The sequence below is a fragment of the Oryzias latipes genome, chromosome 21 (genome assembly GCF_053564925.1).
Source record: "Oryzias latipes strain Hd-rR chromosome 21, Olatipes_Hd-rR_3.1".
Taxonomy (NCBI): domain Eukaryota; kingdom Metazoa; phylum Chordata; class Actinopteri; order Beloniformes; family Adrianichthyidae; genus Oryzias; species Oryzias latipes.
In genome coordinates, this window is record NC_136257.1 from 18997805 (window position 1) to 19023856 (window position 26052).

The 26052-nt window shown below is 40.3% G+C and overlaps 2 protein-coding genes across 5 annotated transcripts; both read left to right on the forward strand.

Annotated features, from left to right (window-relative positions):
• Positions 1 to 156: 156 nt before the first annotated feature.
• On the forward strand, positions 157 to 15027 carry mcm3ap (minichromosome maintenance complex component 3 associated protein). 2 transcript variants are annotated; one of them, XM_020713248.3, is made up of 30 exons: positions 221 to 359; positions 534 to 1323; positions 1495 to 2077; positions 2270 to 2520; positions 2753 to 2834; positions 3405 to 3555; positions 3669 to 3862; positions 3945 to 4078; positions 4162 to 4359; positions 4455 to 4723; positions 4852 to 5014; positions 5467 to 5624; positions 5747 to 5958; positions 6162 to 6397; positions 6473 to 6573; positions 6671 to 6802; positions 6911 to 7024; positions 7154 to 7306; positions 7671 to 7868; positions 7945 to 8013; positions 8093 to 8227; positions 8312 to 8456; positions 8679 to 8949; positions 9086 to 9183; positions 10890 to 11280; positions 11401 to 11682; positions 11779 to 11908; positions 13469 to 13654; positions 14368 to 14518; positions 14599 to 15027. In XM_020713248.3, the coding sequence occupies exons 2-30, from the start codon at positions 667 to 669 to the stop codon at positions 14755 to 14757; spliced, it is 6003 nt and encodes a 2000-aa protein (XP_020568907.1). In that variant the 5' UTR covers positions 221 to 359; positions 534 to 666; the 3' UTR covers positions 14758 to 15027. The 2 variants fall into 2 exon arrangements, with proteins under 2 accessions (XP_011487897.1, XP_020568907.1); XM_011489595.4 differs by having other exon boundaries at positions 157 to 359; positions 534 to 2077.
• A 1471-nt stretch (positions 15028 to 16498) lies between these two features.
• LOC101157258 (lanosterol synthase-like) lies at positions 16499 to 25945 on the forward strand. 3 transcript variants are annotated; one of them, XM_023951158.2, is made up of 22 exons: positions 16499 to 16743; positions 17314 to 17482; positions 17586 to 17724; positions 18014 to 18122; positions 18935 to 19056; positions 19236 to 19332; positions 19458 to 19593; positions 20361 to 20469; positions 20712 to 20830; positions 20937 to 21034; positions 21215 to 21242; positions 21442 to 21498; positions 22449 to 22520; positions 22682 to 22732; positions 22897 to 23046; positions 23130 to 23226; positions 23400 to 23505; positions 23585 to 23650; positions 23727 to 23807; positions 23904 to 24077; positions 24185 to 24263; positions 24358 to 25945. In XM_023951158.2, the coding sequence occupies exons 1-22, from the start codon at positions 16730 to 16732 to the stop codon at positions 24493 to 24495; spliced, it is 2211 nt and encodes a 736-aa protein (XP_023806926.2). In that variant the 5' UTR covers positions 16499 to 16729; the 3' UTR covers positions 24496 to 25945. The 3 variants fall into 3 exon arrangements, with proteins under 3 accessions (XP_023806926.2, XP_023806927.2, XP_078795549.1); XM_023951159.2 differs by having other exon boundaries at positions 23907 to 24077; XM_078939423.1 differs by lacking the exons at positions 16499 to 16743; positions 17314 to 17482; positions 17586 to 17724; positions 18014 to 18122 and having other exon boundaries at positions 18789 to 19056; positions 23907 to 24077.
• Positions 25946 to 26052: the final 107 nt, after the last annotated feature.

The window sequence follows — 26052 nt, forward strand, 5'->3', positions numbered from 1 at the left end:
TAGAATTCAAGGTGACACTATTCTTAAAAGTACACCAAAACACGCCTTCGTTTGACTAAAATATGTTTCAAAACTTAATTTAAAAAAATCGAAGTCCATAAATGTATGATTGAATTAATGTACTGCTTGTTTAACACATCTTCGAGTAAATTGAAAGTACGCGGAACGCTAGTTTAGGTTAAGCACGGACGAGATTGTTCGTCGGCCCGGTGCATTGTTAGAAGAGTTTCCTACTCCAGACCGATAGGTGGCAGTAGCAGCATTGACTTTTGGTTTTAAACAAAGAAAAGGACACAAACAACTGTAAAACAAGAAAAAAAGAAAGCATCCAGCAAAACATGGCTAAAGAATAAATTTGGGTAAGTATTGTTGCATTGTTAAATAGCATCAACTTTATATTGAATGTACATATTCTTTCTAAATAAGAAAAACAACAACGAAATTTACAAAACCAGAGAGTGATTTAACTCGTGTCTGTGTTTTTGCCGAGTTTTGAAATAAAAGAAAAACTGTGTTTTGTTTTGTTTTTTTAGATTTTTAAGAAAGAGCATTTTTTAAATCACAAGTAAGTACTGGGCGGACCACGCTTCCCCTGACAAATGCTGTTTGAATCAAGTGGAGACTGGCTTTAGCGAACACGAACATTCGCTAGCATTTTGCGCCATCATGAACCCGTCCGGTACTTTTGGTAGCTCACAAGGAGGTGCCTTCCAGGCCCCTGGTGGCACCATGAAGACTAGCCTGTTTGGACAGCCATTTGGACAGCAGAATCCAAGCAGCCAAGGGCTCTTTCAGCCTCCCGCGTTTGGACAGCAGCCTGTCATGAATCAATCTGCGGGGCACGGAAATCCCATTTTTGGACAAACCCCTGTCTTCGGACAGTCCCAGCCTTCATCCACGGTGAGTTCGGCTCCAGCTTTTGGACAGCAGCCTCTTGGAACCTTTGGGAATACCAATGCATCATCTTTTGGACAAAACAGTGTGTCGAACCAGGGCTCAGTTCTAGGACCGGGTTCTGGATTTGGCCAGCCTCCAGCATTTGGAGTGACTTCAGCATTTGGCTCCAATCCTACTCTTGGGCAGCCCCAGCCTCTTTTCTTCGGACAGACTTCTTTTGGACAAACATCCTCCACCAGCAGCTCCACCAGTGTATTTGGTCAGACTCCAAATATCACCCAAAGCAGAGGATTTGGATCATCTGAGTTCAGCTTCAAACCAGCCAACGATGCAATTTTCAAGCCCATTTTCAGTGCCAGCCCAGAGCCAACTAACCCCCAAATCACACCAGTGTCTGGTTCTTCTTTTTGTGCAGCTGGGTCCCAGGTGAGCTCCAGTACAAACGCAGGCTTTTCCTTTTTGACTGGGTCTAAGGCCGGGCCAGCAGGCTTCAACTTGTCACAACCAGCTCCCGTGTCTTCTAGTTCCTCTCAGAACAATTCTCTGACAACTGCCTGTGGTGATCAAACCAAAACTCTTCCATTTTCATTTTCCCAGCCAGCAGTCCCTCCCATTTCCAGCACCACAGCTTCCATCAAAGAACCTACTACCCCATCATCCTTTAGCTTCTCACTCAAAAACTTCCAAACTCAACCAACGCCTCTCTCAGTCGGAGCTGGTTTTGATCAGCTCTCAGCTTTTGGTGAACCCAAATCTAAAGTAGAGACTAGTTTAGATAAAAATGATAGTAACCTTTCTGGACAAGGTAACTCAAATATATTTAGAGAATTTAGCAAGGGCACAAAGCGCAAGGATCCAGCCATGCCTGTTTTAGGGATACAGAAGCCGGCTACTGATCAGGATGCTCCCTCTAGAGCTGAATCACCAAGACAACCTTCAAAGAGGCCATTAATCAGGTCCCGTGGACAACCAGGAGGGTTACTTAGCAGGGCATTAAATGCTATTCGGAAAGATCAAAGTAGCTCAGTTAGAAATGAAGGGCCAAAGGAGAATCCACAGCAAGCAGGAACTTGGGAGGAGACAGAAAGGAAAGCAGCTCAACCTCAGGAGGATGACCTGCCTGAAGCATCCTCCGTGCAAACACCAACAAGGGATGTGGAGGAACCCACTGAAGAGACAGGTAAACAATTTCCCCTGTTCAAAGAAGTTTTCATTTAAAATACAAATATTAAAATTATTACAAGAGAAGTGTTAGAACAGTCTGAAATCAAAGTTTAAAAATTTTCATTCTATGATTTTATTTGAAATAATTTGGTTCCAAATGAATAGAAATTGAAATTCTTTAAAATGTTGTTAAATTCTTACTTTACAGTTTTGTTAGAAACAACTCCAGAGACAAAAGCTGAGATGTCCACTCCTGCGAGTCGTGGTGAACGGAGTGAAAGCTTGGATAGCCTGGGTGGGATGTCTCCCAGTGAGCTCACTAACATCATGTGTAGAAATATTCCTCAAGAGCTCAATAAAAGGAATAAGATCGAGAAGCATTTTGCTCGTTTCGGAAAAGTTTGCAAGGTTCTCTGCCGGCCTGCAAAGAATCTGGCCATTGTATATTTTAATGACCACGTGAGTAAAATCGGTTTATGTCGGAATCAAATCCAATTGCCTTTACTCTGACTTTGTAAGTGTTGCATTGTAGGTTTATAATTCTCAGATTATGAAGCATGTTTTAAACATTGAAAAGTTTAGTTTTTGGCCATAACATTAATCCTTGTCTCATTTTCCAAACTCAATTCTTTTCTTTTTTTTTCATTTTGTAAAATCCCAGTATAATTCTGTTTAATTTATTCTTTTCCAGGCAGCAGCTGCCAAAGCAAAGAAGAGGGGCAAAGTTTTTGATAAACACGAGCTCCTCATCCTCTGGATGAAGAAAAAGCACAGTAAATACAATCATTTCTTTAACAAATTTTGCAACTAAAGTTGATTGTTTTCTGCTTTTCTTCTGTATTTCGTGAGATACAACAACGCAGTGGTTAGCGCTCTTGCTTCAAAGCAAGAAAGGCCCCCGGTTCAAGTCCCGGCTGGGGGACCTGAAACAGATCACCAATGGGGGACCCTTCGGCGTGGAGTTTGCATGTTCTCCCCGTGCATGCGTGGTTTTTTTTACAGGGACTCTGGTTTCTCTAAATTGTCAGGGGTCTGCAACCGTCAACAAAGAAATGCAGGGCGGTTTCTAGTAGACCAAAACTCAGTAGAAGTTCAACACTCTTTTGCAATTATGTTTTTTTTTTTTTTTTTTTTGGTAATATGAACATATTACTCCGGAGCCCCAGATTCCACACCCCTGTTCTAGCGGAAGTGACAACAGTATAAAGGGGGGGACTCATCATTAAAATTTGTATTAGTGAACAACATTAATAGATGGAATTGGAAATTTTTCTGTTACAGCATGCATGGGGTGACAGGGAAAAGGGACTTAACCCCCTTCCCATCTGACTTCTTCCAATTAGGTCCAGAAAACAAAGGAAGCCGGCCACCAGCAGAAAAGGAGACACAAGGAGAAAATCCACAAGTTGTAGAGTCCATGTCAGCTTCCTCCCCACTAAGAGCCCCTCGCCTCAGACCTCCTGCTCTGAGCAACTCTCTCGCCTTAAGTCACAGGTGTCATTTTTAAAATCACTTTGTACATTTAACATGAAATGCATTGGCGGGATTTTAAAAAAAAATGTAGAGGGAATCAGATTGTTCTCTTCTGGTGTCTCTTCCTCTTTCAGTTCTCCAGTAAGGAGGGCCTCCCCAGCCAAAGTTTTGCAGTTCGATGCAGATTCCCAGAAGGAGATCAAGACAGAGAGTCTGAGCTCAGAGCGCCCCGTGCCCTCCTCCCTTCTCCCCCTGATCGGTCAGGTGGCAGAGACAGCGGAGGAGAAGTTCCGCCTCTTGGAGCAAAGGGACAAAATCCTGCGGCAAGGTGAAGCTCTCTGCTTTGATTTACTAATTTGATCACATCCATGAAATACGAACAGGATAAACATCCCAGGTGGTGTATACAGGTCGATCCAAGCGGACAGACCTCGACTTGGCTTTTGTTGGAACGTGCCCCGACATGTGTCCAGAGAAAGAACGATACATGAGGGAAACCCGGAACCAGCTAAGTGTCTTTGAGGTCATCCCAAACACAGAGATGGTAATGTTTTTGTTTATTTTCCTTTATTTGCTTAGAATACCTTGCAAGAAGTGTAGATAAACCACCATTTTCCATCTGTTTAGGTCAATCACACTGCAGCCATCAAGGAGTACAGCCGCTCATCAGCTGATCAAGAAGAGCCTCTCCCTCATGAGCTACGCCCCTTGCCTGTGCTGAAAATGACCATGGACTACCTGGTGACCCAGATCATGGACCTGGGTCAAGACAACTATCGAGATTGGTACGACTTTGTTTGGAACAGAACACGGAGTATCCGAAAGGTAAGGGCCAAAAACTAGAACCCTGTCATCATTGTAAGTTGATTTTTATTAGTGCTACGGTTTCTTTAGTCATTTCTTATTCTGCCAACATTCAGGACATCACCCAGCAGCGGCTCTGCTGCCCACAGACGGTATCACTGATTGAGAAGTGCACTCGCTTCCACGTGCACTGCGCCCACCACCTCTGTGAAGAGCATATGTCGTCCTTTGACCCCAAAATCAACACTGAAAACATGACAAAATGCCTCCAAAGTCTGAAAGAAATGTATGAGGACCTAGCAGCACATCAAACCTTCTGTCCCAGCGAGGCAGAGTTCCGCCAGTACAGTGTGCTGCTAAAACTCAATGATGGCGACATCCTACGGTCAGTGAAGTTATTTGTGTCCAAAACCGTCAAAAAATAGATTAATATAAAGTGTTGACTGGTTTGTCAGTTTATATCATCATTTGAATCTTATGTTCTTACAAGAGTCTCACACTTGTTGTTCTTAGTGAGGTGCAGCAGTTCAGAGACGAGGTGCGCAACTCTCCCGAATTGAAGTTTGCTGTTCAGGCTTTTGCTGCCGTCAACAGCAACAACTTTGTCCGTTTCTTCAAACTGGTGAAAGGAGCTTCTTATCTCGCCGGCTGCCTCCTGCACAGATACTTCAATCAGGTTGGTGATCTGGTGAAACTGATCTCAGATCCTCAACTTCCCATTACTCCTTTTTGTATTTTTTGTAATAACATGCACATATTGTGTATAAGGTGAAGTGTGCAGGTTTTTTAAGATGTGTCCTAAAAAACGTGTCTGTCTAAATATCCTGTGATCACGACAGGATGTTGATGGAGAGTGTAAGCTCCCTTTATAACTAAATGTTTACATTTCAGTTTAAATCAGGTAGTTTTAAGGGGTTTCATGATTTTGGATGGAGGAACCAAGGTTCTTTCCCAAAAGAATAGAACAGAATAGAATAGAATAGACATTTATAGAAGAGAGTATAATTGTATTATATTTTATTTTATTAAATATCACATTTTTGAGCTAGACTATGCAAATGCTTTTTAAAGCAGTGAAATGCACCATGTTGTATTTTAAAAATACCGTTGTTGTTTTCTAAAATGCAGGTCAGAGCAAAGGCACTTAAAGTTCTAAACATGGCTCTCACTGTGGGTCCACGCTCCACACCTCTGCCAGTAGAAGATGTGGCTCGGATGCTGATGTTCCCAAACTCAGCTGAGGCGACCGACTTTGTCCAGCAGTTTGGCCTCAATGTCACCGATGGGTGAGTGTTCAGCTGTTAGTCATGCTGACATGCAGCAACACAATCAACAGAAAGAAAAACACTGTTGCATTTATTACATTGAACCTCACAGGCATAAAAATGAGTAACCTTTGCCCTCACAGGATGGTGGAGTTGAGTCGTGTTGTCTATCAGGAGCCGGAAATTCCCCCGTCTCCCAAGAGATCAGCGGTCATCATTGCAAAGAAAACGGTGTTGAATGGGGAGGTTGTAAATGGAGGCCCTCTCCCCATCCCACCCCATCACACACCACAGTGTAGCTTTGATCTCCAAAATAAATATCGTGGAGAACTGCCTACTTCGAACTTCATTAAAGGTATTAATAGTTTTGCTGGAGTTCTCGTGCTTACGTTTACAATAAATATCAGTGTAAGCATTTCCCACCTCCATCGTTTAGGAGCAGCTTTCACAATGTTATTTTTGACTTTCTTAAAAGCAACCTTAACTTTTCCCGCTTTGATTTCTGTGGGGATACATTGTCAAACCAGCAGGGTGTTTATTTTCTTTCCTTTTTGTCAGTCACTCCTGTCAGTGCGGACTTTGCAGCACCACCCAGTAAAGAGCTGTTCACTCACTTTGAGGATTCAGCTTCCTTTCCTCCATCTGTTTCGAGTGAAACTGGAGAGACTGGTGGATCCCACAGTCCTCCAGGCCAGCTCACAGAACCACAGCAACTGTTCCCATTCATCTCTCAACCCGAGCCGGTCAAACCGCCATCACCTCCGCCTGAACCTCAGCCGATGTATAGTGATGAGGTGGGTCGAAAACGTCTCATCAGTAGTCTGTAGTCTTCATTGCATTCTTATCTCCCTGTTTTTCCTTGCATTTAGGACATTATGGCTGAGCTTGATTGTGTGATAGAAGAGGTAGTAAAAGCTGAGGTGAAAGAGGTCACAGATGAAGGAGCCGCCTACATCGCAGCAGCTCTTCAGTAAGCTTATGCTGTGAATTTTTAAAGCTCTATATTAAAAGCAAGGGAGAAGTCTTTCCTGAAAGCAACTTAACCGTCCACCCTTGTGTTTCTGCAGAGAAAGCAATGTCCAGGTCGAGTCCGTGGTCAGTGAGGTGGTCCAACGACTGTTGCAAGAGATCTCGTCCAGCGAGGTCAAGATAGAGCAAGAGCGAGTCGCCGAAGAGAAACGCAGACTTGAAGAGGCGAGGTTGGTTCTGAGCTTTTTATTTAGAAAAGCACACGATAAATGTTTTTTGTAATTATCTGCTAAAAAACAGACACAATCGCCTTTTTTTCTTATAAATCTTTGGGGCAGATGGAGGCAGGAGCACGAGGCTTTCCTAGCTCAGTTCAGCTCTTCTCTCTGTACTGAGATCATCCATGAAATATTGGACGAGACCATACAAGAGACGGTGTCCTCTGAGATCCAGTACGTTGTGGGAATATAAGTGTCCTGAATTTAGTACCAAATGTAGTTAAATTAAAATCAAATCTTCCCCTTTGTGCTTTCTTATACTCGTCCTTTAAATTAAACTAATCTTTGGGCTTGTTTTTCCAGGGAAGCTGTGAATGAGAAAGCAGAGCGTTTGGCCAAATGCACAGAGCAGATCTGCAACAGTTTGGTTGAGGAGACTTTGAATACAGACATTGCTATGTTGGTCGATGACCTTCTGGAAGCCGAGTTGCAGCGAATCTACAAGTACATTAAAAGGTAAATAGCAGGAATGAGTTCTAGTGGGTTACATAAATAGATTTAAGATGGGTCTGGGTTCAAAACCTCAATCAATTCTTACTTTGTAAATTAAAATTGATAAGCAATTACATGAATTTCTTCTTTCTTAATTTCTTTAAAAAAATCCCCGCAAAAAACTGTTTTGAGTCATTTTTTTTGTAAGAGTTCATCCTTTAATTGATTTTTATCTTGATTCAGTTTATGTAATTTTTATTTAAAGTGTTTTTATAACCAAATAAAAGAATGAAGATAAAAAATAAGTAATACAATTTTGGACTTGTGAATTGAAACTGAACTGATTTAGGGTTTTTGCTCTGGTTTACATTTTCGTTTTATCTGGCAGATGGCGTGATGTGGTAGCAGTTCGTCGTCAGCTAAAGAGACAGATGAGAGGGTTTCCTGCAGCTCCCTGCTGTGTTGACCCTTGTTTTAAGTTGAAGGCCCTGGCTCCCAGCGCCCCCACACAGCCCTCTCTGGCAGATTTGGCTCGTGGGATGGTCAACCTGGGAAATGCCGGCTCCTTAACGCTGTCCAGCACAAGGTAGACCTCAATCTTCGTTTGTCTGAAGATGCTGTTGGTTGGGTATTTGTTCAAAATGTTTGTCTTATATTTTAAGGTTGTTAGAAATGAGACAAGAAGTCACGCACCAGATGAGAGTCCATTACTACTTTCAGCAGCTGCTTGAGTAAGTCCTGGGGAATGCATGCTTTTATTGAATGATACATGTTAATTTCCTCTTAGATAAACCTTTGTGTTATTTTCAGGAAACACGTATGGGCGCCACTCGACCTGGTATCACTGGTGACTGAAAATATTCCCATCGCACACGACCGGATCTTCTGGAAAGCTCTTCTCCTCTTACCCAGTGACCAGGAAAGCGCAGCCAGCATGGCTAACAGGTAATGCGACGCTTTCATGGAACATTCTCTCAGGAAAATACTTTTCAGCTGAACGTTTCCTTCTTATTCCCTGTGATGTTTCAGGGTTCTGTCGGACTGGCTGGAGGCTAAACTTGGTGGTGAGCAGCAGTCTGAGGAGCATCTGGATGGCTCTCTGTGGACGCTGTGTGTCACCAATGCGCTGCAGGAGAGCGGACGGCGTACGCAGAAAGTCCATATTGCTGTTAAGGTTAGATGTCAGACAGTGTTGCTCTCTTAACTAAGAGGCAACAATCTAAAATATTTCCAAGAAGTCAGGAAATCAGTCAGATTACACAGGCTTGTATTTAAGTGGTCAGAGTTGCATAAGTGCAGGTTGAAATCTTCAGATTAAGGGTTGTTCAGCGAATAATAAATATAATGGTTATGAAAGTTTTATCCGTGGAAAACCTCTGGTTTGGATGTTTTACAGGCGTCCCGAGGCCCCCTGACTGATAACAATCTGTCCAGAGTGGAGCGGTGTTCTGAGCTTCAGGGGACTGGAGCCCTGATTCTGTTGGTCCCTGCGCTGCCTGTTTTCGAGCCCGGGCTGCAGGACCAGGGTGTTCCAGATTCTCTGCTGTCTGCCTTGCTTCAGCTTAAACAGCTGCAACAGGTCAACACCTGGCACTGCCCGCTGCCTTTGGTCATTCTAGTGCCAGGCCCTGACGGCGGTGCCTCTTACACAAATAAGCTTGAAAAAGGTGATAAGGAATACCACTTAACACGATGAGGGTGTCCTTCATATTTCAACCTGTTTTTGTCTATTGACTTCTTGCTTTTTCAATTCTTAACCTAAAATGTGTTATTTAATGATGGAAACCATTTTTGATCTTTTAGCTTTGAGGTTACACACCCTGATGACGGAAGGCCTGATTTCCGAGTTTACGTTCGTCTTCATACCAGAAACCAGCAACGACCTTCAGGGATCCAAGCAGGTGCCACCACACTGTCAGAAAAAAAAGTCACACATGCGTGCGGTTTGATTGCTTCTGTTACTTGCATTACCTCATACAAATTTATGAGCTGCTGACTTCAACAGAAACGTGTTGGCAGAAAAACCTCCTAAAAACTGGATCTTTGGGGTTTTGATACAAACCAGCACAGGTTGAGATTTTGTAAGAAAAAAAAAAAAACATGCATATTTAACCGCTTAATGATTTTTTTTTTTTGCTGCTTATTGCCTTGGGGGAATAAAACACACAATCAATATGTTTTCTAAATGTGCTCTAACATTTGGTTAAGCAGGCAGTTAAAGAGTTTAGAAACATTAGACATGTTTTACAGTTCAATTGCTCTCAATTTTCCACCCCACACACATCATTACATTATAGGACACTTGAAAAAGGAAAGGATGTTGAAAGTAAAAACTTGACAATGTTAAGAAAAACTCATTAATGTGGTCCCTTGTTTATCTCAAGTGTTATGTGAAATCCATAAAGTATTCATCTTTATTTTTTCATAACAAGTATTGATGTTTTTATCCCAAACAGACATTAACCTTTTCATACTTTTATCTGTTGTTTAAACTATTAAATTTCACACCTTCATAGCTAAATAAGTCCAGAGTCGTAAAATAAAAACAAAGATGTGGTCGCAATCAAAAATGTATGTGAATTTGGCAAAATGAACACATTCCGTACAGGAGAGACGAATCACTCAGGATGCGAGATTCAATGTGCTGACAAAAAAAAAATATGCAAAATTGTACTATATGAAATCAGCAAAACCTAGCCACCACAAAAGGTAAATTGCACTAAAGTGAGGGCCCGCTAAATGCTAAAATGCAGTACAGTAAACCCTTGTTTTTCGCGGGGGTTGCTTTCAAAAAAGAACCCGTGATAGGCAAAATCCGTGAAGTAGAAACTTTTATTTTTTTAACAATTATTATACAATTAAATACTCTATTACACATTGAAAAGAAAGAACAAACCATTTTACAGGCTCAAGCATTTGTTTCACAAATAAAAGTACTTTAGAAACGTTTTTTCAACAAATAACTTCTGTACTGTACTGTCAAATAATAATTTTAATCATCAATGGGAACAGAAGGCTTCAAATTGCGGAGATTAGCCCCGCCCACCGCGACCTGAGTAATTGGATTAAACGGGAGAAAATTTAAAATGATTATGAAAAAAATACAAAGTACAGTGGGACAAATAGTGACTGAGGTGTATTTCACTGCTATTCAGACTGAGCCGCTGCATCCTGACTCCGCTCTGCAGTGTTTTCTTCTTTTGAAGCCCGCGGTGCAGCTGTGTTTGTTCAGGAGAAGAACATAGTGATAGGCAGTTGTTGTCGCTCTTTTTTTTAGAGAAACTCGAAATTGCAAGAGAATTTGCACGTACGAAATGTAAATTTGGTGAGCTGTTTTACGTACGTGTACATATTAAACTGGAACGTTATTGACGCACAGATAGAGAAGAAGCGGAGTGACTTTTTAGCCAATCAGAATGCAGAACACAATGCACAATGCAAATCCGTGAAGTAGCGAAACCGTGAAAAGTAAACCGCGTTACAGTAAGGGATCACTGTAAAATATAAAATATTCATTAATCGACATAAAGCTTTTGGGTTATGGATTTGATATAATCTAACTTCTTCATGAATTTCTTATTTACCACCTTCTGCTGTTCATTTCCAGCTAAGCCAGGCTTTGAGCTGGCTCTTGGCCCGGGCTACACCCCCCCTCTCACTTTCATGCCAAACACTGATGCAGCTCATTGAAACCAGCTTAGGTCGTGAGTTAGATCCCAGAGTTTTTGCGATCCGCCAGGAGCGAGCCACTGCACACCTCCTGCCCCAAGAGCCAGCACCCATCATCCGGCTGTATAATGCCATTTTGGATCATGTTGCGGACACAGTGGCATCCCAGCATCTTTGTAGACTCTCTTGGCCACCAGGTGAATTCTCCTTACCTCACACCCGTAGCTTTGTCCCTCACCTGGCCTGGAACTCTGTAGAGCATCTGGCCTGGCTGCGAAAAGCCATCCTCAGCCTGCAGCTGCCAGAGTGGGAACCACTGCCTCCTACAGGTTAGTGATGGACACAGGCATGTTTCTGTTTACAGGAAGGTTTTGACTGTAACTATTCCGTTTAGTTTCAAAGATAAACGAGTCTGTATCATTTAACTTTAACTTTATGTTTCTGTTTAGATTCATGGTCGGAACTTTGCTCCTTCATTTTTCACTATGCGGCTAAGATCCCAGCATCACATCTCAGTCAACCTCTCCTAAAATCGCGTCTGGAGAATCTTCTGGAAAGAGTCAGGGTCAAAACTCATCTCACCCAAACTTGTGGATTCAGAGGGAACATGGAGTATAACAGCAGAGCGCAAAGCCAGAGCATTAGTCAGATTCCCTGGGATGACGTGGTGATGATCTGCATCGACCACAAACTGAAAGACTGGCAAAGACCTGAAGAATCTGTGTGTGAGGGTGAGCATTTTTCTATCACTTCAAAAAAGAGAAACACGTTTTCCAATCTTCCCCAGAATTCACTTTAAATTGACTCATTCATTCCTGGATTAATAGATGCCTTGACAGCGGGTGGAGACATCCTGGTTTACTTTTCTGCTGAGTCGTTGAAGGATTTTCGGGCACCTGAAGATTGGACTGAGGCGGTGCGAAAGACGCATGAAGAGAAGAAACAGGAAAAGAATTGGTAATATAATTTACCTGGACAGTATGCTGACGCACTTGCTTCAAGCTGTGGTCAAAACTCGTCTCTGTATCAGAGTTTTCTACTTTTAAAATTTTGTCAGTGTGTATCTGTAAAATGATATTATTTACCGTATTTTCACGACCATAGGGTGCACCGGGTTATAGGGCGCAGTCTCAGTTATGGGGGATTTTTCAGTCTTTGACACACGAAAGGCGCACCGCAAGTTAAGGCGTGGGCACGTTAGCGCCCCATTCGGCCACTCGGAGCATCCAAAGTGGGTTAATAAGGAACCAGTCTCTGTTCTTTAGAGGAAACCTTTTTTTTTTTTGTTTGTTGTTGTTGTTTTTTTTACTGTACTCCCTAACGAAGTAACACAAACTGAATGCTCACACACTCACTCACACCGCGCGCGTCTCCATTCCTCCTTACCCTACACAAGCACTTGGCGAAGACAGCGCTGCCTTCAGCACATACAAACACACACACACACAGGCTTGCACTGAGTGTCGTGTCTCCTTTCCTGCTTTCTACACACCCGCTTAGCGAAAACACTGCTGCCTTCAGGACAAACATATACACACACATACATAGGCTTGCACTGTGTTTCTGCTTTTCTCCTTCCTATATGCGCTAGCGAAAACACTTTAAGCACACACACAAACACTCAGTGTGTGTTAAAAAAAAACAGCAGGAGCAAATCTGAGTTAGTTTTGATTTATTTTTTATTTTTCCTCCGCGTATTTGATAGCTGCAGTTTAAACAGGGCTTCAGCCATTTTGTAAACAATGTTGAGGGGACCTAGGCCTAAGGCCCGTACACACGGGACGAATTTCGCGCGCTCTCTTCTTCTGAGTGAAAAGCGACTTTAAGAAGCGTAAAGTTGCGCAGCGCCACCTTGTGTACAGGAGTATTTCTGTTTTACATTAAGCACCATCTAATGTCAGGGAATGAAATTGCATGCTCGCTCGGCTCATCGTCAGCGAAAATCGCCTGGGTGTGAACACAAAAAACGTGGCGAAAAACGCTGGCGAATATTCGTCCCGGTGTGTACGGGCAGTTAGCCCCGCCTATGGCTACTAAGACTCATGGGAAGTGTTGATTTCCACACCATGAGTTAAGGAGCTTTGAAGAGAAGTGTGGGTCATGTTGTTATGTTGCGGGTACATCTAGAGCAGATGGGCAGCAATGCTCTACACAAAAGAGGTTAACCTTCTCCCCTATTTACACCTCCCTTACTAAGAGTGTTAGGGGATGTGAGGTATGTGGGGCACAGACATTTTTCAATTAGAAGCAGGTGAATGGAAACCACGTTCAGCTGGTCTGTATTCAAATTTTCTCACCTCCTTCTTCTCCGCACCACAACTTCACATTAGGCTGTGCCTCATAAGGCATCCCCTACATTCTGGAGAAAATTTCCGATTTTTAAGTGCGCCTTATAGTCGTGAAAATATGGTACAAATGAACCTGTTAAGGAAACTGCATGTTTTAAAGGATGTCTGTCATGGTTTTTAAATACATGCAGGCAAACTTTGCTTTTTTTTCCCCCTGCTCCATCTTTAGGATGAGCACAGCTGATTTTGCCACATCGGACACTTTTTCCCTGGGACAAAAGCTTTTCCACAGTCCACTGGATGCCGATGAAGCATCAGTAACCCCGCTAGACGTCACCCACGTGCCCACAACACAGGAGCGGCAGGCCCACAAGTTCCTCCAGAGCTTAGAGGAGGAGAAGGCTGAAAGCAAAAGGTACATCCCCTACAGCAGTGGCCCCCAACCCCCAGGCCGGGGCAGTTGTTACCGGGCCGCAGAGAAAAAGGAAACATGTCCCACTTTTTCCATTTTATATCTAATCTGGTTCTGAAAGAAAGTTTTATTTTTGAAGACTACTGGGTACTTCCCGCCACATTCGACTCATTCTCGACAAATGCCAAGTCTCTCAGCCAAAATCAGTTTGCTATTTTCCTAAAGCAGTTGCGTCAAACAGCTAGACTGAAACCCCAAAGTTAACAAAAACCCAAATTTATTTGAAAAGTTTATTTTAACAGAAAAGACCTGGTGAGGAAACAGAATAAGAAAAAAGAAAGCAGAAAGGGGGGAAAAAAAAGCTGCATTTAACAGACGAATTACCAAGAGTCTACTCCAAATATGAAAAAGACACAATTTAATTGTTCCTAAATCTTAATTACAAATAATGGATAAAGATAAAATTTACCCCCAAAAGTGAAAGGAAATGGGAGGCAAAAAAAGAGAAAAACTGACGCCCATTTCAGCTTTGTGTCACTCAGCTAAGATATTGTCTGACATTAAACCAGTCTTGAAGGAAAAAGGTTTGGGATTACTGATTTACAGCACTGCTGTTGAGAAGTTTTACCTTTCATAATTTTTTCAGACTTTTAAAGATTTTACTTTGTATCTGTTATGTTAAAAAAAAAATTTCAACCAATGCCCTTTGTTTTTAGGAGTATAGAAAAGCTTCAACGCTGGCTAAATGGCGAGCCACTGGAGCACTTATCCACACCGCTCTTCATTCCTTCATCCACACTGTTGTCCATGCCACTCACAATAAAGCAGCTGTCCTCAGACGAGACTGGAGTCTCTCCTTTATCCCAGGTAAATTAGTCCTGAAAAAAAAGTGTGTTATGTAACAAAACTTTCAGCATCGATTCATGGTCACTTTTGTGACCTTGAAGGGGGCGGATGAGGAACCAGAGAGAGCAGAGTTGAAAAAGACAACTACATCCATCTCATGGAAGCTTCAGGATTTGGAGCGACAGATCTCATTGGGTCACGAGGAGGAGGTTGCCTGCAGTTTGAAGCTGAGCGGTCTGCGTAGCATTGTGGATGACTGACCAGCTCAGAAAGAAGTGTCCCATCAACTTCAACATAGATCTTATATTCTATGAAAGATGATTTTAGATTTGTCCTTCTTGTTTTTTTGTGTCAAATTCACTATTAGCAAATGAGTTTCTATTAAAGTCTTTGTGTTTGAGAGAACAAATCAAAGATTTTTGCTTTATTTTATTTTATTTTAATGCTGACTTTGACGATATTCTTGGTCTGCTTATGTCTGAGGAGAGAAAGGAGAAATGTTGAATAAATGAGAACGTAAAACACTGAAATTGTTTGAATCTTATTCTTTATTAAAAAAAATAATCAATGATTACATCTATTTAAAAAAAGAAAAGGCTTTTGTATTTCTGCTTTGTAGCCTGCGAGTGCCTCCCTGTGGATAAGTGTAGCTGAATGTGGGTGATCTTAAGGCCCACAGTGACCAGATAAAAAACTTTATCTGCAGGGTTTGAATCACAATGATATTTGAAAGGTTTTGAAAGACATGTCATCTTGCTTGTAGATAAGTAAATAATAGCTTTTAAAGGTCAGACTAACATACTTGGTGTTTTCATATATCTGCACATCCACTCTTGTCACAATAAGAGTGCATAAGTGAGACAAAATGGAGATTACCATAATCTTTTTTGAAAAACTCTAAAGGAACGTCTTTGTTGGACACTATGCCAAAATAGAGGATAAATTATAGACAGACGACAGTCTGGTTATGCAGTTTGAAGACTGGAATTATAGCTTACCATGGAAAAGGCTGCGAAAGTGAAGGGGGGATGTGTTTTTTGAACAAACACATGATGACCCTCAGGCTTTTCCAGTGCCCGCCATGATGTGGCTCTCTCATGGTTTCTGATGTCTTTTGATTAGATTGTCTCCTTGTCCTTCGAAGAGGGGACTGAATGCCAGACAAATCAGACTGTAACTGTTTTAAATGACTTCTTGGTTCTTTTGGTAGCAGACAACCGTGTCAGATATCAAATGAACCAAGAATTCAGTTAATAATACAGACACTAAAGTCTTTTTACTCCAGATCCCTCGTACCTTAACTTATCCATAAGTGTTTTTATGAGCTTACAAAAAGAAGGGGGGGGGGGGGGGGAATTAAGACCCACTACAGAATTAGTTTTTCTTAAATAAGATAAACAATAAAAAACTGAATCCACATGTCAGGATCAAGAAAAAAAGGAGAAAGCACTACAATGTTCTTTTCATCTTGTCACGATTATACAATGTTGTATTTGTTATTGGCTACATTTCGTTTGTGGCTTTTGATCATGCTATTAATTAAAAGCCTCTCTAAAAGTTTTTTTTCTTTCTAGTCTTTTCTAGTCCTTTACTTACCTAAAATTATTATTCTATAACTTTTGTATAATAATCTTAACATTTCTGAAGCTTGTGATTTTTCATTTTTCACTATCGTAATGCTGTTGGTTCTGGGTTGACCTTTTTGTGATAGACAACCAGAGATACAGTATAAGACCCAGGTTTCAGATGTAAAACACATTTTTTAAAAAGCATTAAAAAAGGTTTAGATGGACCCAAGTTTTTATTTGATCACAAAAAGAAATTGTTCAGAATACATGAATTGGTGGAAGGAGCAAATCTGGGATTGAATAGTTGAAGAGTGGTTCAAGAATAAGTGGGAAGTTGGAAGAGTTACACGATTTCAAGCACAAATTAGGGACAAAGCATATAAGATTGATGGTAAGACCACCAATCTTGTGTTGTTTAGGGACTGAGGAAACAACGCTGATCATGCTGAGGTTTTCTATATTGAAAGAGTCAGAGAAAGATAAGATTGATGTATATACCAAAAAAGAACACGAACTTAGTTTCAATCAGAGAAGACAAAGACATTTCTCCTCCTCCACCTCACTCCTCCTCTTTAGTGAAGGTCTTGATAAATTCAGTTTGCGGAGGGACAAGACATTTTATTTAGATCAAGAGTAACCCACCCCCATATTGAGAGACGCAGCCATGACTGAGAGAACGTGAATAAAAACTGTTTTATTGTTTGAAAATCTTTCATTAATGTTCAAACAAGCACTGTTGGGTCTTTATTCAAAACCAATACATTTTTAATCTTTATTAAAATAATAGTCTTTCAATGTCTTTCTGTTTGTAACTTTGCAATCAAAGATAAAAAAATGACTTAAAGTTTTCATTTAAATACTGTAAATAAAGATATTTATTTACAGTAGTTGCAAACTTTTAGGGAGTAAAGCTCCAATAAAGGAAAAAAAGAGACATGCAGAGTTGAAATAGTGTATTTTCTGCTTCTTTTCAGTGTTTCATTGTATAGTAGAGTAGAAAAATCTGACCAGTTCAATCATGGTGCAGTATGATCACCTTATGTTATATGATCTTTTGTTTTGGAGTATCCGGAGGAGAGGAGGACCTTAAACGACTATTTTTAGCTAGTTTTGTCTATTAATTTATTGTTTTTAACGGTGCGATTTTCACTTGCTGTAATATTTGACAAAAATGTGCATTTCCTGAAGAAGACTTTATCCTCGACTCAAAAGATCTTGAGATGATCTTAGGTGTGATGTTATGTACAGACACCTGAGAAGGAGAGGAGGACCTTACAAGACAGAACCAGCCACAGACCTGAGCCGCTGGAGGCTGACCAACAATGAAGGCAGACAGACCTGGAGCTATGTGGAGGAAAACGACACCCCAGACAGAGAGCAGACCATGCTAGAAGCATTTAGTCTTGGCTTGGATACTGTGCGTCCACCATCAGCTTGTATTTTGGAACAGTGGTATTTTGTCAAATAAGCTCAAATCAATATGTTTGCTTTTACTTTTGGAACTTTTCATGTGTCTTCAGAGCAAGTTTGTTTCTGATAGTCCAGCTGCCGTCACTGCTTCTGATGCCTCTGTGAAAGGTATGCAGTTCTACAGTCTACTCCAGGCTGAAGACGGTCACTGGGCTGGGGACTATGGTGGACCCCTCTTGCTGCTCCCAGGTACATCAAATGATTCCTATATAAATGTTTAAATGCTGCTCTTTTCAATTCCAGTTCTATTCACCCATAGTAGATTTCCAAAGCCAATGTTAGGAAAAGTTATTTATAGTCTCTTATTCTTCCAGATCTCCATGGCGTCTTTTACAAATATCTTGTACAAAACCTAAAGCATCGTGTAGAGCTTCACAGGAAGCTCAGTTGTATTTGTCTGAATCTCCAATTGAGGTTTATCCACCAATGTGTTTATGTGAACTTATCGTCTTTCTGCTTGTCCGTATTTTTTTTCCAGGCCTCCTTATAACATGCCATGTGGCTCAGATCCCGTTGCCTGAAGCCTGGAAGAAAGAGATGGTGAGATACCTTCGCTCAGTTCAGCTGCCAGATGGAGGCTGGGGTCTGTAAGTGACCAGTTTCATGACATAAACAACTTTCAGAGGTGAAAACGTGTACTTTGCACTTTTTGTTTATTGCAAATGAAGCATTCTGACATAATCAAGACAAACACAGCGTGAAACTAAAAAAATCCTTTTTAAAATCGAAACTAAGTTACTGTTTTTAAAAGTGGTCCATGTTGTGTGGTGTAGTGGAAAAATAATATTTTGTGTCAAATATATTGACTTTCAATTTTTAGTTCTCTTTCATTGTCGTCAACCAATAAACAATAAATGCAAATAATCCAAATTTAATATAAATAAACCAAAACTATATTTTGATAGCCGTGCATTAGTGTCTCCTAATACACTTCACTCTGCTCTGCATGTTTCACTTTGTTCACCTATTTTACACTCTTTATTCAAATACAATCCCTTGCAAAAGTATTCGGCCCCTTTGAACTTTTCACCCTTTTGCAAAATTTGAGGCTTCAAACATAAAGATATATAAAACTGTATGTTTTTGTGAAGAATCAACAACAAATGGGACACTATCATGTGGAAGTGGAAAGAAATTTATTGAATGTTTCAAACTTGTTTAATTTGCTGATTGTGATTGGCTAATTAGAGGTTTGAATTAATGAGCAGTTGGTCAGGTGTGCCTAATAAAATGACCAATGGGTGTATGTAACCTTTTCTTAAATCTATGCCAATAGGCTGTGTGAAGATGTGATGTTAAACAGTTAACAGATCAGAACAGAACATGATACAGACTGAGTTTCTTCTGTTATTTGAAGTAGAGTTTAAGGCTGATTTTGTGTGTTCATGTTTCTCTGCAGACATATAGAAGATAAGTCAACAGTTTTTGGCACTGCATTGAGTTATGTATCCCTGAGAATCCTGGGTGTGGATGCTGATGATCCAGATATGGTCCGTGCCAGAAACAACCTGCACGACAAAGGTCAGATTATAAACTCACACAGTCAGGGAAGATCACTGCTGACCCACTGCTGCAGAAACACAAACTGTAAAAAATCTGTGCAAAATGAATAATATCCACAACTAAATCGTGTTACATGCTATCAACCCTATTTGTATTTCGTTAAATGTAAAGATATTTAAGTGGTGAGTTTCTTGCAGGTGGAGCAGTTGGAATTCCCTCTTGGGGTAAATTTTGGTTGGCCATTTTAAATGTCTACAGTTGGGAAGGAATCAACACGTTACTACCAGAGATGTGGTACGTATTGAAAGTGTCCTCTGCACAAAGGAATTCTCACCAGCTGTTTAATACAGCAGAGCAGAGGGACAGACTTCCATGAAAGGCTGTTTTCCACAACTCCACATTCATTTAGCATGTTTCAGGCTGTTCCCCACCTGGATGCCAGCCCACCCCTCTACGCTGTGGTGTCACTGCCGCCAAGTCTACCTTTCCATGAGCTACTGTTACGCCCTCAGACTCAAAGCACAGGAGGATTCCCTCGTTCTTAGCCTCAGACAGGTATGGAAGAGAAAACCAACCACAAGAGGGCGTCTTAATGTGACGTTCATATTTTATGGCTGTCTAAAGAAACATCAAGCTGAGTGAGGTGCCTGCTGGCGTATTGGTTAGCACTTGTGCCTCACATTGAGAAGACCTTGGTTTGAACCCTGATTGGGGCTTTTCAGTGTCAAACTTGCATGATCTCCTTGCGTATGCATGTTTTTTTTCTGGGCACTCCTGCTTTCTGTGTGTTGTTGTCCATTTCTGTGTAGCCTGGTGAGTCATCCAGGTCAGCATGTACCCCTACACACACTTGGTTTTTTTTGTCTTTGCCCAGCAGTGGCTACAATCTTGTGACCCTAAAAGGGGTTGAGCAGCTTTAGAAAGCGAGTGGAGAATTTTGCTGTGAAATGTCAAAATAAATTTTTAAAAATAGTTCCTGCAACTTTCAATAGTTTAATATGGGGTGAGTTTACAAAATATTACGTGCTACAAATCGTAAATGTAATATACATTTGAAATAAAATAAATCAATTAATTTAACTGTCATTTTTTCATTTTTCTGCAGAAGTTTACTTTTGAACCGTGTTAACCAGAAAATACCTGTGCATATTTTGCTGCACCAAACAAAGCCTATATTATTACAAAGCCAAATTCTTCACTAAACTATACATCACCAGGCAATCGTTAATCCTAAATCGTAAAATAAATAAAATCAACTTTTTTCATTATATCTAGTAATGCATTTTTATGTTGCTGACTCTATAATTGATCTTTGTTCTCAGGAGTTGTATGTTCAGGATTATGCTTCTGTTAACTGGCCTGCTCAGAGGAACAATGTGGCTCCATCCGACCTATACACGCCTCACAGCGCTCTGCTAACTGTCGCCTACAGTAAGATACTTAGCATTTAAATTCCTGCAAAAGAGGTGCCTTATAATGTGAATGAAAATGTAAATATTCTTTTATTGTTGTTTAGTAAAACATTTTGGAGAACTTTGTAAGTCATTAGACAGAATACTCCAGACAAACAAGACATTGTTGTTTTCTAATTTATAATAATTCTTTCCATGTCTTAAGTGAACTGCGTTCTAAAATAAAACTCACCTAAATTCTATCTGTTATTTTCTCTGCAGTGGTGTTAAACATGTATGAAGCTCATCACAGTGCTGCGCTCAGAAAAATGGCGGTCAAAGAACTATACGAGCACATCCAGGCCGATGACCGCTTCACTAAGTGCATCAGCATTGGACCGGTACAAGACTCTAAAAAATAACTCTAAATAAAAATTAAACTATGTTCATGGCATTAATTTGTAGGATAAAATCCAAACAAATGCAAACAAATGTCATTCTCCTCAGGTCACCAAGTCTATCCACATGCTGATTTGCTGGTATGTGGATGGGGCTTCTTCAGCAGCCTTTCAGGAACACGTTTCCAGAATTCCCGACTATCTCTGGTCTGTAAACTGCTGTCATTAAATACTATCAAAATAAATTCTGGCTGTCACTGCTTTCAGTTCGGTCAAAGGAGAGGATTTCTCTTGAATAAAGTGTATTAAAGATTTTTTTCAGGAAATATTTGCCCTTTCTTGATGTTGAGTAATAAAATATATCAAACATATGTTCTTTTTTTCCAGGTTGGGATTAGATGGCATGAAAATGCAGGTAGGAATTTCCCTTTGGTTGACTTTTATCTAAGACATCCTGCTTGAGCACAGTCTATAGACTATGTCAGTCGACAATGATGTGCAACAACTTGGAAACATATGAGGGACAGAAAGTACAAATCATAAACCTCCTCTTTTCTAGATTCACGCTGAACCTATAATGATTCCCTTGTTTGTTTGTTTTTTCTATTTTTCAGAGTTTAGTTGGATCTCAGCTCTGGGACACTTGCTTTACTGTGCAAGCTTTTCTTGAGGTGAACACATCTGAATAAGTAAAAACAATATTATTTGTGAATGATTCTGTGAAGAAACTGGTTTTGCTAGATAGGACTGTAAAGGAAAAAAGTTAGGTTCGTACCCTTTCAGTTTCTTGCACACAGAAATGAATGAATAGTGACTCAGAGACAAAACTTATCTTTAGTGGAAGTTTACTCCGTACAAGAAGCACAAATCAATTTGTACAAAGGGTTACAGACAGATGAACATTTTGCTGCGTTCAAAAGTCCGAACAACTGAGGCAGGGAGATGGGCTTGGTATAAGAACCCTGCATTTGCATATTCAGAGGATCAGACAGGACAATGGTGTGAATGAATGATGAATGAATGGTTGTTGCAGGGAGATGCTCGAAGGTCAGGAAGCTTCAAGTGTCAGATCTCTCTTAAGTTCTCACAGACATTTACCAGAACACAGGCACTAGCACACACAAAGATGAAAAAGGGAGTATGCTGGAGGAATGTTATTAGAAGAATGGTTTTGGTTGTGCTGTCTTCAAATGTAATATAATTTTGAGATGACAATACATGCTTAATGAATTAAGTTCAAACCATTAGTGTAATAAAAGTTAAAGGCAGTTTCTAACTATTCATCACAAATCCAGCATAGAAATGTGCTATATCATTCTGATTAAGTATGAGTATTACTTGTAGGATATTTTTTCCATGTCAGATGGATAAAAATGTATGGATAACTAAAGGGATTTGAACCAGTTAATCTCTATTGATCTCTGTGGTACTCAGATCAACTCTATAGTTTTAATTTAGACATGGGGAAGACGAACAGAACACAATAGCCAGTCTGCATTTAAAACAGACTCTCATGTACACTTTTCTAAAACAGACATACTAATTCTAATAGTAATGCAGTAAAGAAAAACATCTACATTAGTTGTAACCTTACATGTTAAGATGACATGACTTATTTCAGGCAGGAGCCCACAACGTCAGCAGATATACTGACTGTCTTCAGAAGGCCCATGGCTTTCTCAACATTACACAGGTATAGTAAATATGCATTTCGGGTTTCTATTCCCACAAGGCGTATGTGACTTTAATTATCTTTTTATTCTATTAAGGACACCACCAATAATTGTTTTAAATGTTGACATAAATGACTCTCATAATAAATATTTCAAACACCTACTTTCTCTGATCATGCAGATACCTGAGAATCCTCCCGAATACCAAAAATACTACAGACAGATGAACAAGGTACAATATTTTCTATATAATATGATATAGAAACAATAAATATTATATCATTATAATTGTAGTTTAATCTGTATATTTTTTTTAAAAAAAGTGAAAGGTTTATCAAAGTGCATGGATGCAAATGCAGTAAATGCTCTCTAAATTTCTAAACACATCTGTGTTAGGGCGGCTTCCCCTTCAGTACTCGTGAATGTGACTGGATTGTGGCTGACTGCACAGCAGAGGGCCTGAAGTCAGTGATGCTGCTGCAGGAACTCTGTCCCTTCATTAAGGATCACATCCCTTCTGAGCGTTTGTACGATGCTGTCAATGTGGTGAGTCTATTGGCAGAACCGATTGGTCATTTCCCTGTAAAGCCTTGTATACTGTATTACAATTTACTTGCTATCCTTTTAAGCTGCTGAGCATGAAAAATTCAGATGGTGGATTTGCTGCATATGAAACTAAAAGGGGAGGGAGACTCTTGGAGCTGCTAAATCCCTCTGAGGTGTTTGGTAGGTCTACAGCATCATACTTAACACCACATGTTACTCTATTGTTTGTTTTCACAAAACTCTGTCAGTAAGACACATGCTGAGGGCTTGCTTGTTAGCAGTTCCTCAATTAAAAACTGTCAAGTACAGTTGATGAAATGGTTGCTCTCTGTGTTCTCCTCTGTGTTCAATAGGTGACATTATGATAGATTACACATATGTGGAGTGTACTTCAGCAGTGATGCAGGCTCTGAGGCACTTCCAGAAGGTGTACCCAAATCACCGTGCAGAGGAGATAAGGTTCAAACACAGCAGATATTTTGGATTGGAGGTTGGGAATGACATCTAAATTCTGAATATACATTTTGTGATTTTTCAGGTCAACTCTGCATGAAGGACTGGAGTACTGCAGGAGGGTACAAAGGCCTGATGGATCCTGGGAAGGGTGAGAATTCACTTTTTGTTTTGCTGCAAGATTCCTTATGTCATTACATGCTCAGTAATTTAGTGCTTGTGCTCAGATCTTGGGGAGTTTGTTTCACGTATGGGATCTGGTTCGGACTGGAAGCTTTTGCTTGCATGGGACACACTTACAAGCAAGAGTAAGTTCTGCAAAAAATATGCTGGAAAAAAATTGCAACAACACTTTTAGTGAAGTCCTTGTGGGATAACAAAATAGTTTTTATTTTCTTTGTTAGCAGTGGTGTGTGTGAGGAGGTGCAGAAAGCTTGTCAGTTTCTGCTGGACTGGCAGATGTCAGATGGAGGGTGGGGGGAAGACTTTGAGTCATGCGAGCAGCGATGCTACGTCCAAAGCAGTGCCTCACAGATACACAACACCTGCTGGGCTTTGTTGGGGCTAATGGCCGTCAGGTAAAGCATTTCTTTCTATAAACATCAGTAGTTATGCAGAAATAAACAAATCCTTATTTAGAAATCTATGTTCTGTTTTACTTTAATCTAAAATGGTGTGTAATCAGGCATCCAAACAGACAAGCCATTGAGAGAGGAGTTCAGTTGCTGGTTAATAAACAGCTTCCCAATGGAGACTGGCCTCAGGTGACTGAATATTTGTTCCAAATCTACTTTAAAATACAATGTAGTACTTTATCAAATATTTAAATGTAATGTGATTTTGTTTTCCTTCTTGCAGGGAAACACCGCTGGTGTTACTTGCAAAAATTGTGCAGTCAGTTATGTGTCCTACAAGAACATTTTTCCAATCTGGACCCTGGGCCGCTTCTCAAAGCTTTACCCCAATAATCAGTTGGCTGGAAGGATGAAGCTGTGAAAACAGAAAATTGTACTTTAAAATTAGAAGACTAAATACTCTACAGATAAAGTAGAGTAAATCCACAGACTTAAAAAATGTGAAAGTTTTTAACCATCCAACCATATTGTGTTCCCAAATTTCCCAAATTCAAACAGGCACACATACACATACAGACCCTTTTAATACTGTTAATATAATCTGGAAAAATCTGCCCAAATGTTGCAGGGCACAAATGTTTTAAGTTGAGTTTTTCCAGTTAATAATTTTATCAAACCCATACCAGCTGCACAGGTTCCACAGATGTAGTTAAATTGGTTCAGTTAGGTTCAATTGTCTCAGTTAGGTTCAGCATCAGGAAGACTTAAAACTTGACAACTAGCCAGACGACCATCACTGATCCCCATCATAGTCTTGGTAAACTGCAAAAGTTCACAGCTAAAAGAGACTGGCTGTTTACAGTCCAAGCAGATCAATGGACAGTCTAATGGAAGGGCAAAATGTGGTAGGAGAAGATGAACCAGCAGAAGAGGTGACTGTGGGCTTCAGTGGATTATCAAAAGGACAAGATTCAAGAACATGGTAGACATCCATAAAGAGTAGAATGAGGTTTGAGAAACAACTTCCAAAATCACCACATTCAGACACTTCTGAGCCTGGGCCAATGGAGGAAAAACCTCAACTGGGCCAGGGAGAAAAAGGACTGGACTGTTGGGGGGTGGTAAGCATGCCTTTCATTTGGGAATCAAGGGTTTGGAGGAAGACTGATGAGGAGCAGAGCCCAAGCTGCATGAGGTGTACTGTGAAATCTCAGCAGTCAGTCATGATCGACAGTCAACCAGAATGTTTTTGAGGACTTCATGAATTTTTCTGCTGAGGATCTGGATGGAGATGCAGATTTTATCTTCCAGCAGGACCTGATTCTTGCCCATACAATTGAAGTATTCAAGGTGGACATATCATTTTGAAAACACTTCATTTTGATTGATTTGATGTTAACAAAAACTTTATTTGCAAAAACTGAGAAGTAAATTGTGATTTCTCCATAGTATTGTGAAATCTTGTTTTTGTTTCTTGTTTCATAAGTTTCATTTTTCCATAAGTTTCTACTTATTTGGAAAGAGTCTGTACAATAATGGAATAGAAATAAATGGAACTAGTTTGTACTAATGGGAATCTCAGAACTGCAAACATTTAAAATTCATTTACACATAGCAAGATATCATACCCGTCACTTCTACTTAACTTAAAGGCTTTCTTTTCTTTCAGATTCACTTGCTGTCTTTAAATGAGTTGGGCTTTTGCATTTTCTTTTTTTGTTCTTCCTTTCAAGATGAGAAAAATAAAAAGTTACTGCATTTTGCCCTTCAATGTACTCCCAAACTTTCCAGGGGCTACCCCGTATTCGTACATTCAGATGCTGGGTGGACTTCATACCTCAAATGAGAATAAAGCGGGTGTAGAAAATGAACGTATGGATTTTTTTGTTTCTCCGGATGATCAAACTGCACATGGTATGGTTGGCATTCACGGGGACCCTAGGAAGGGCAGTCTTTAACATTAGCAAAAAGGACACAG

Coding starts and splice junctions, on each gene's coding strand:
- mcm3ap (XM_011489595.4), top strand. CDS start 667: ATGAACCCGTCCGGTACTTTTGGTAGCTCACAAGGAGGTGCCTTCCAG. Junction 5,625..5,746: donor GGCCTCAATGTCACCGATGG/GTGAGTGTTCAG, acceptor TTGCCCTCACAG/GATGGTGGAGTTGAGTCGTG. Junction 14,519..14,598: donor GAGTCTCTCCTTTATCCCAG/GTAAATTAGTCC, acceptor GTGACCTTGAAG/GGGGCGGATGAGGAACCAGA.
- LOC101157258 (XM_023951158.2), top strand. Junction 22,521..22,681: donor GCTTTCTCAACATTACACAG/GTATAGTAAATA, acceptor CTGATCATGCAG/ATACCTGAGAATCCTCCCGA. Junction 23,227..23,399: donor AAATCCCTCTGAGGTGTTTG/GTAGGTCTACAG, acceptor TGTGTTCAATAG/GTGACATTATGATAGATTAC.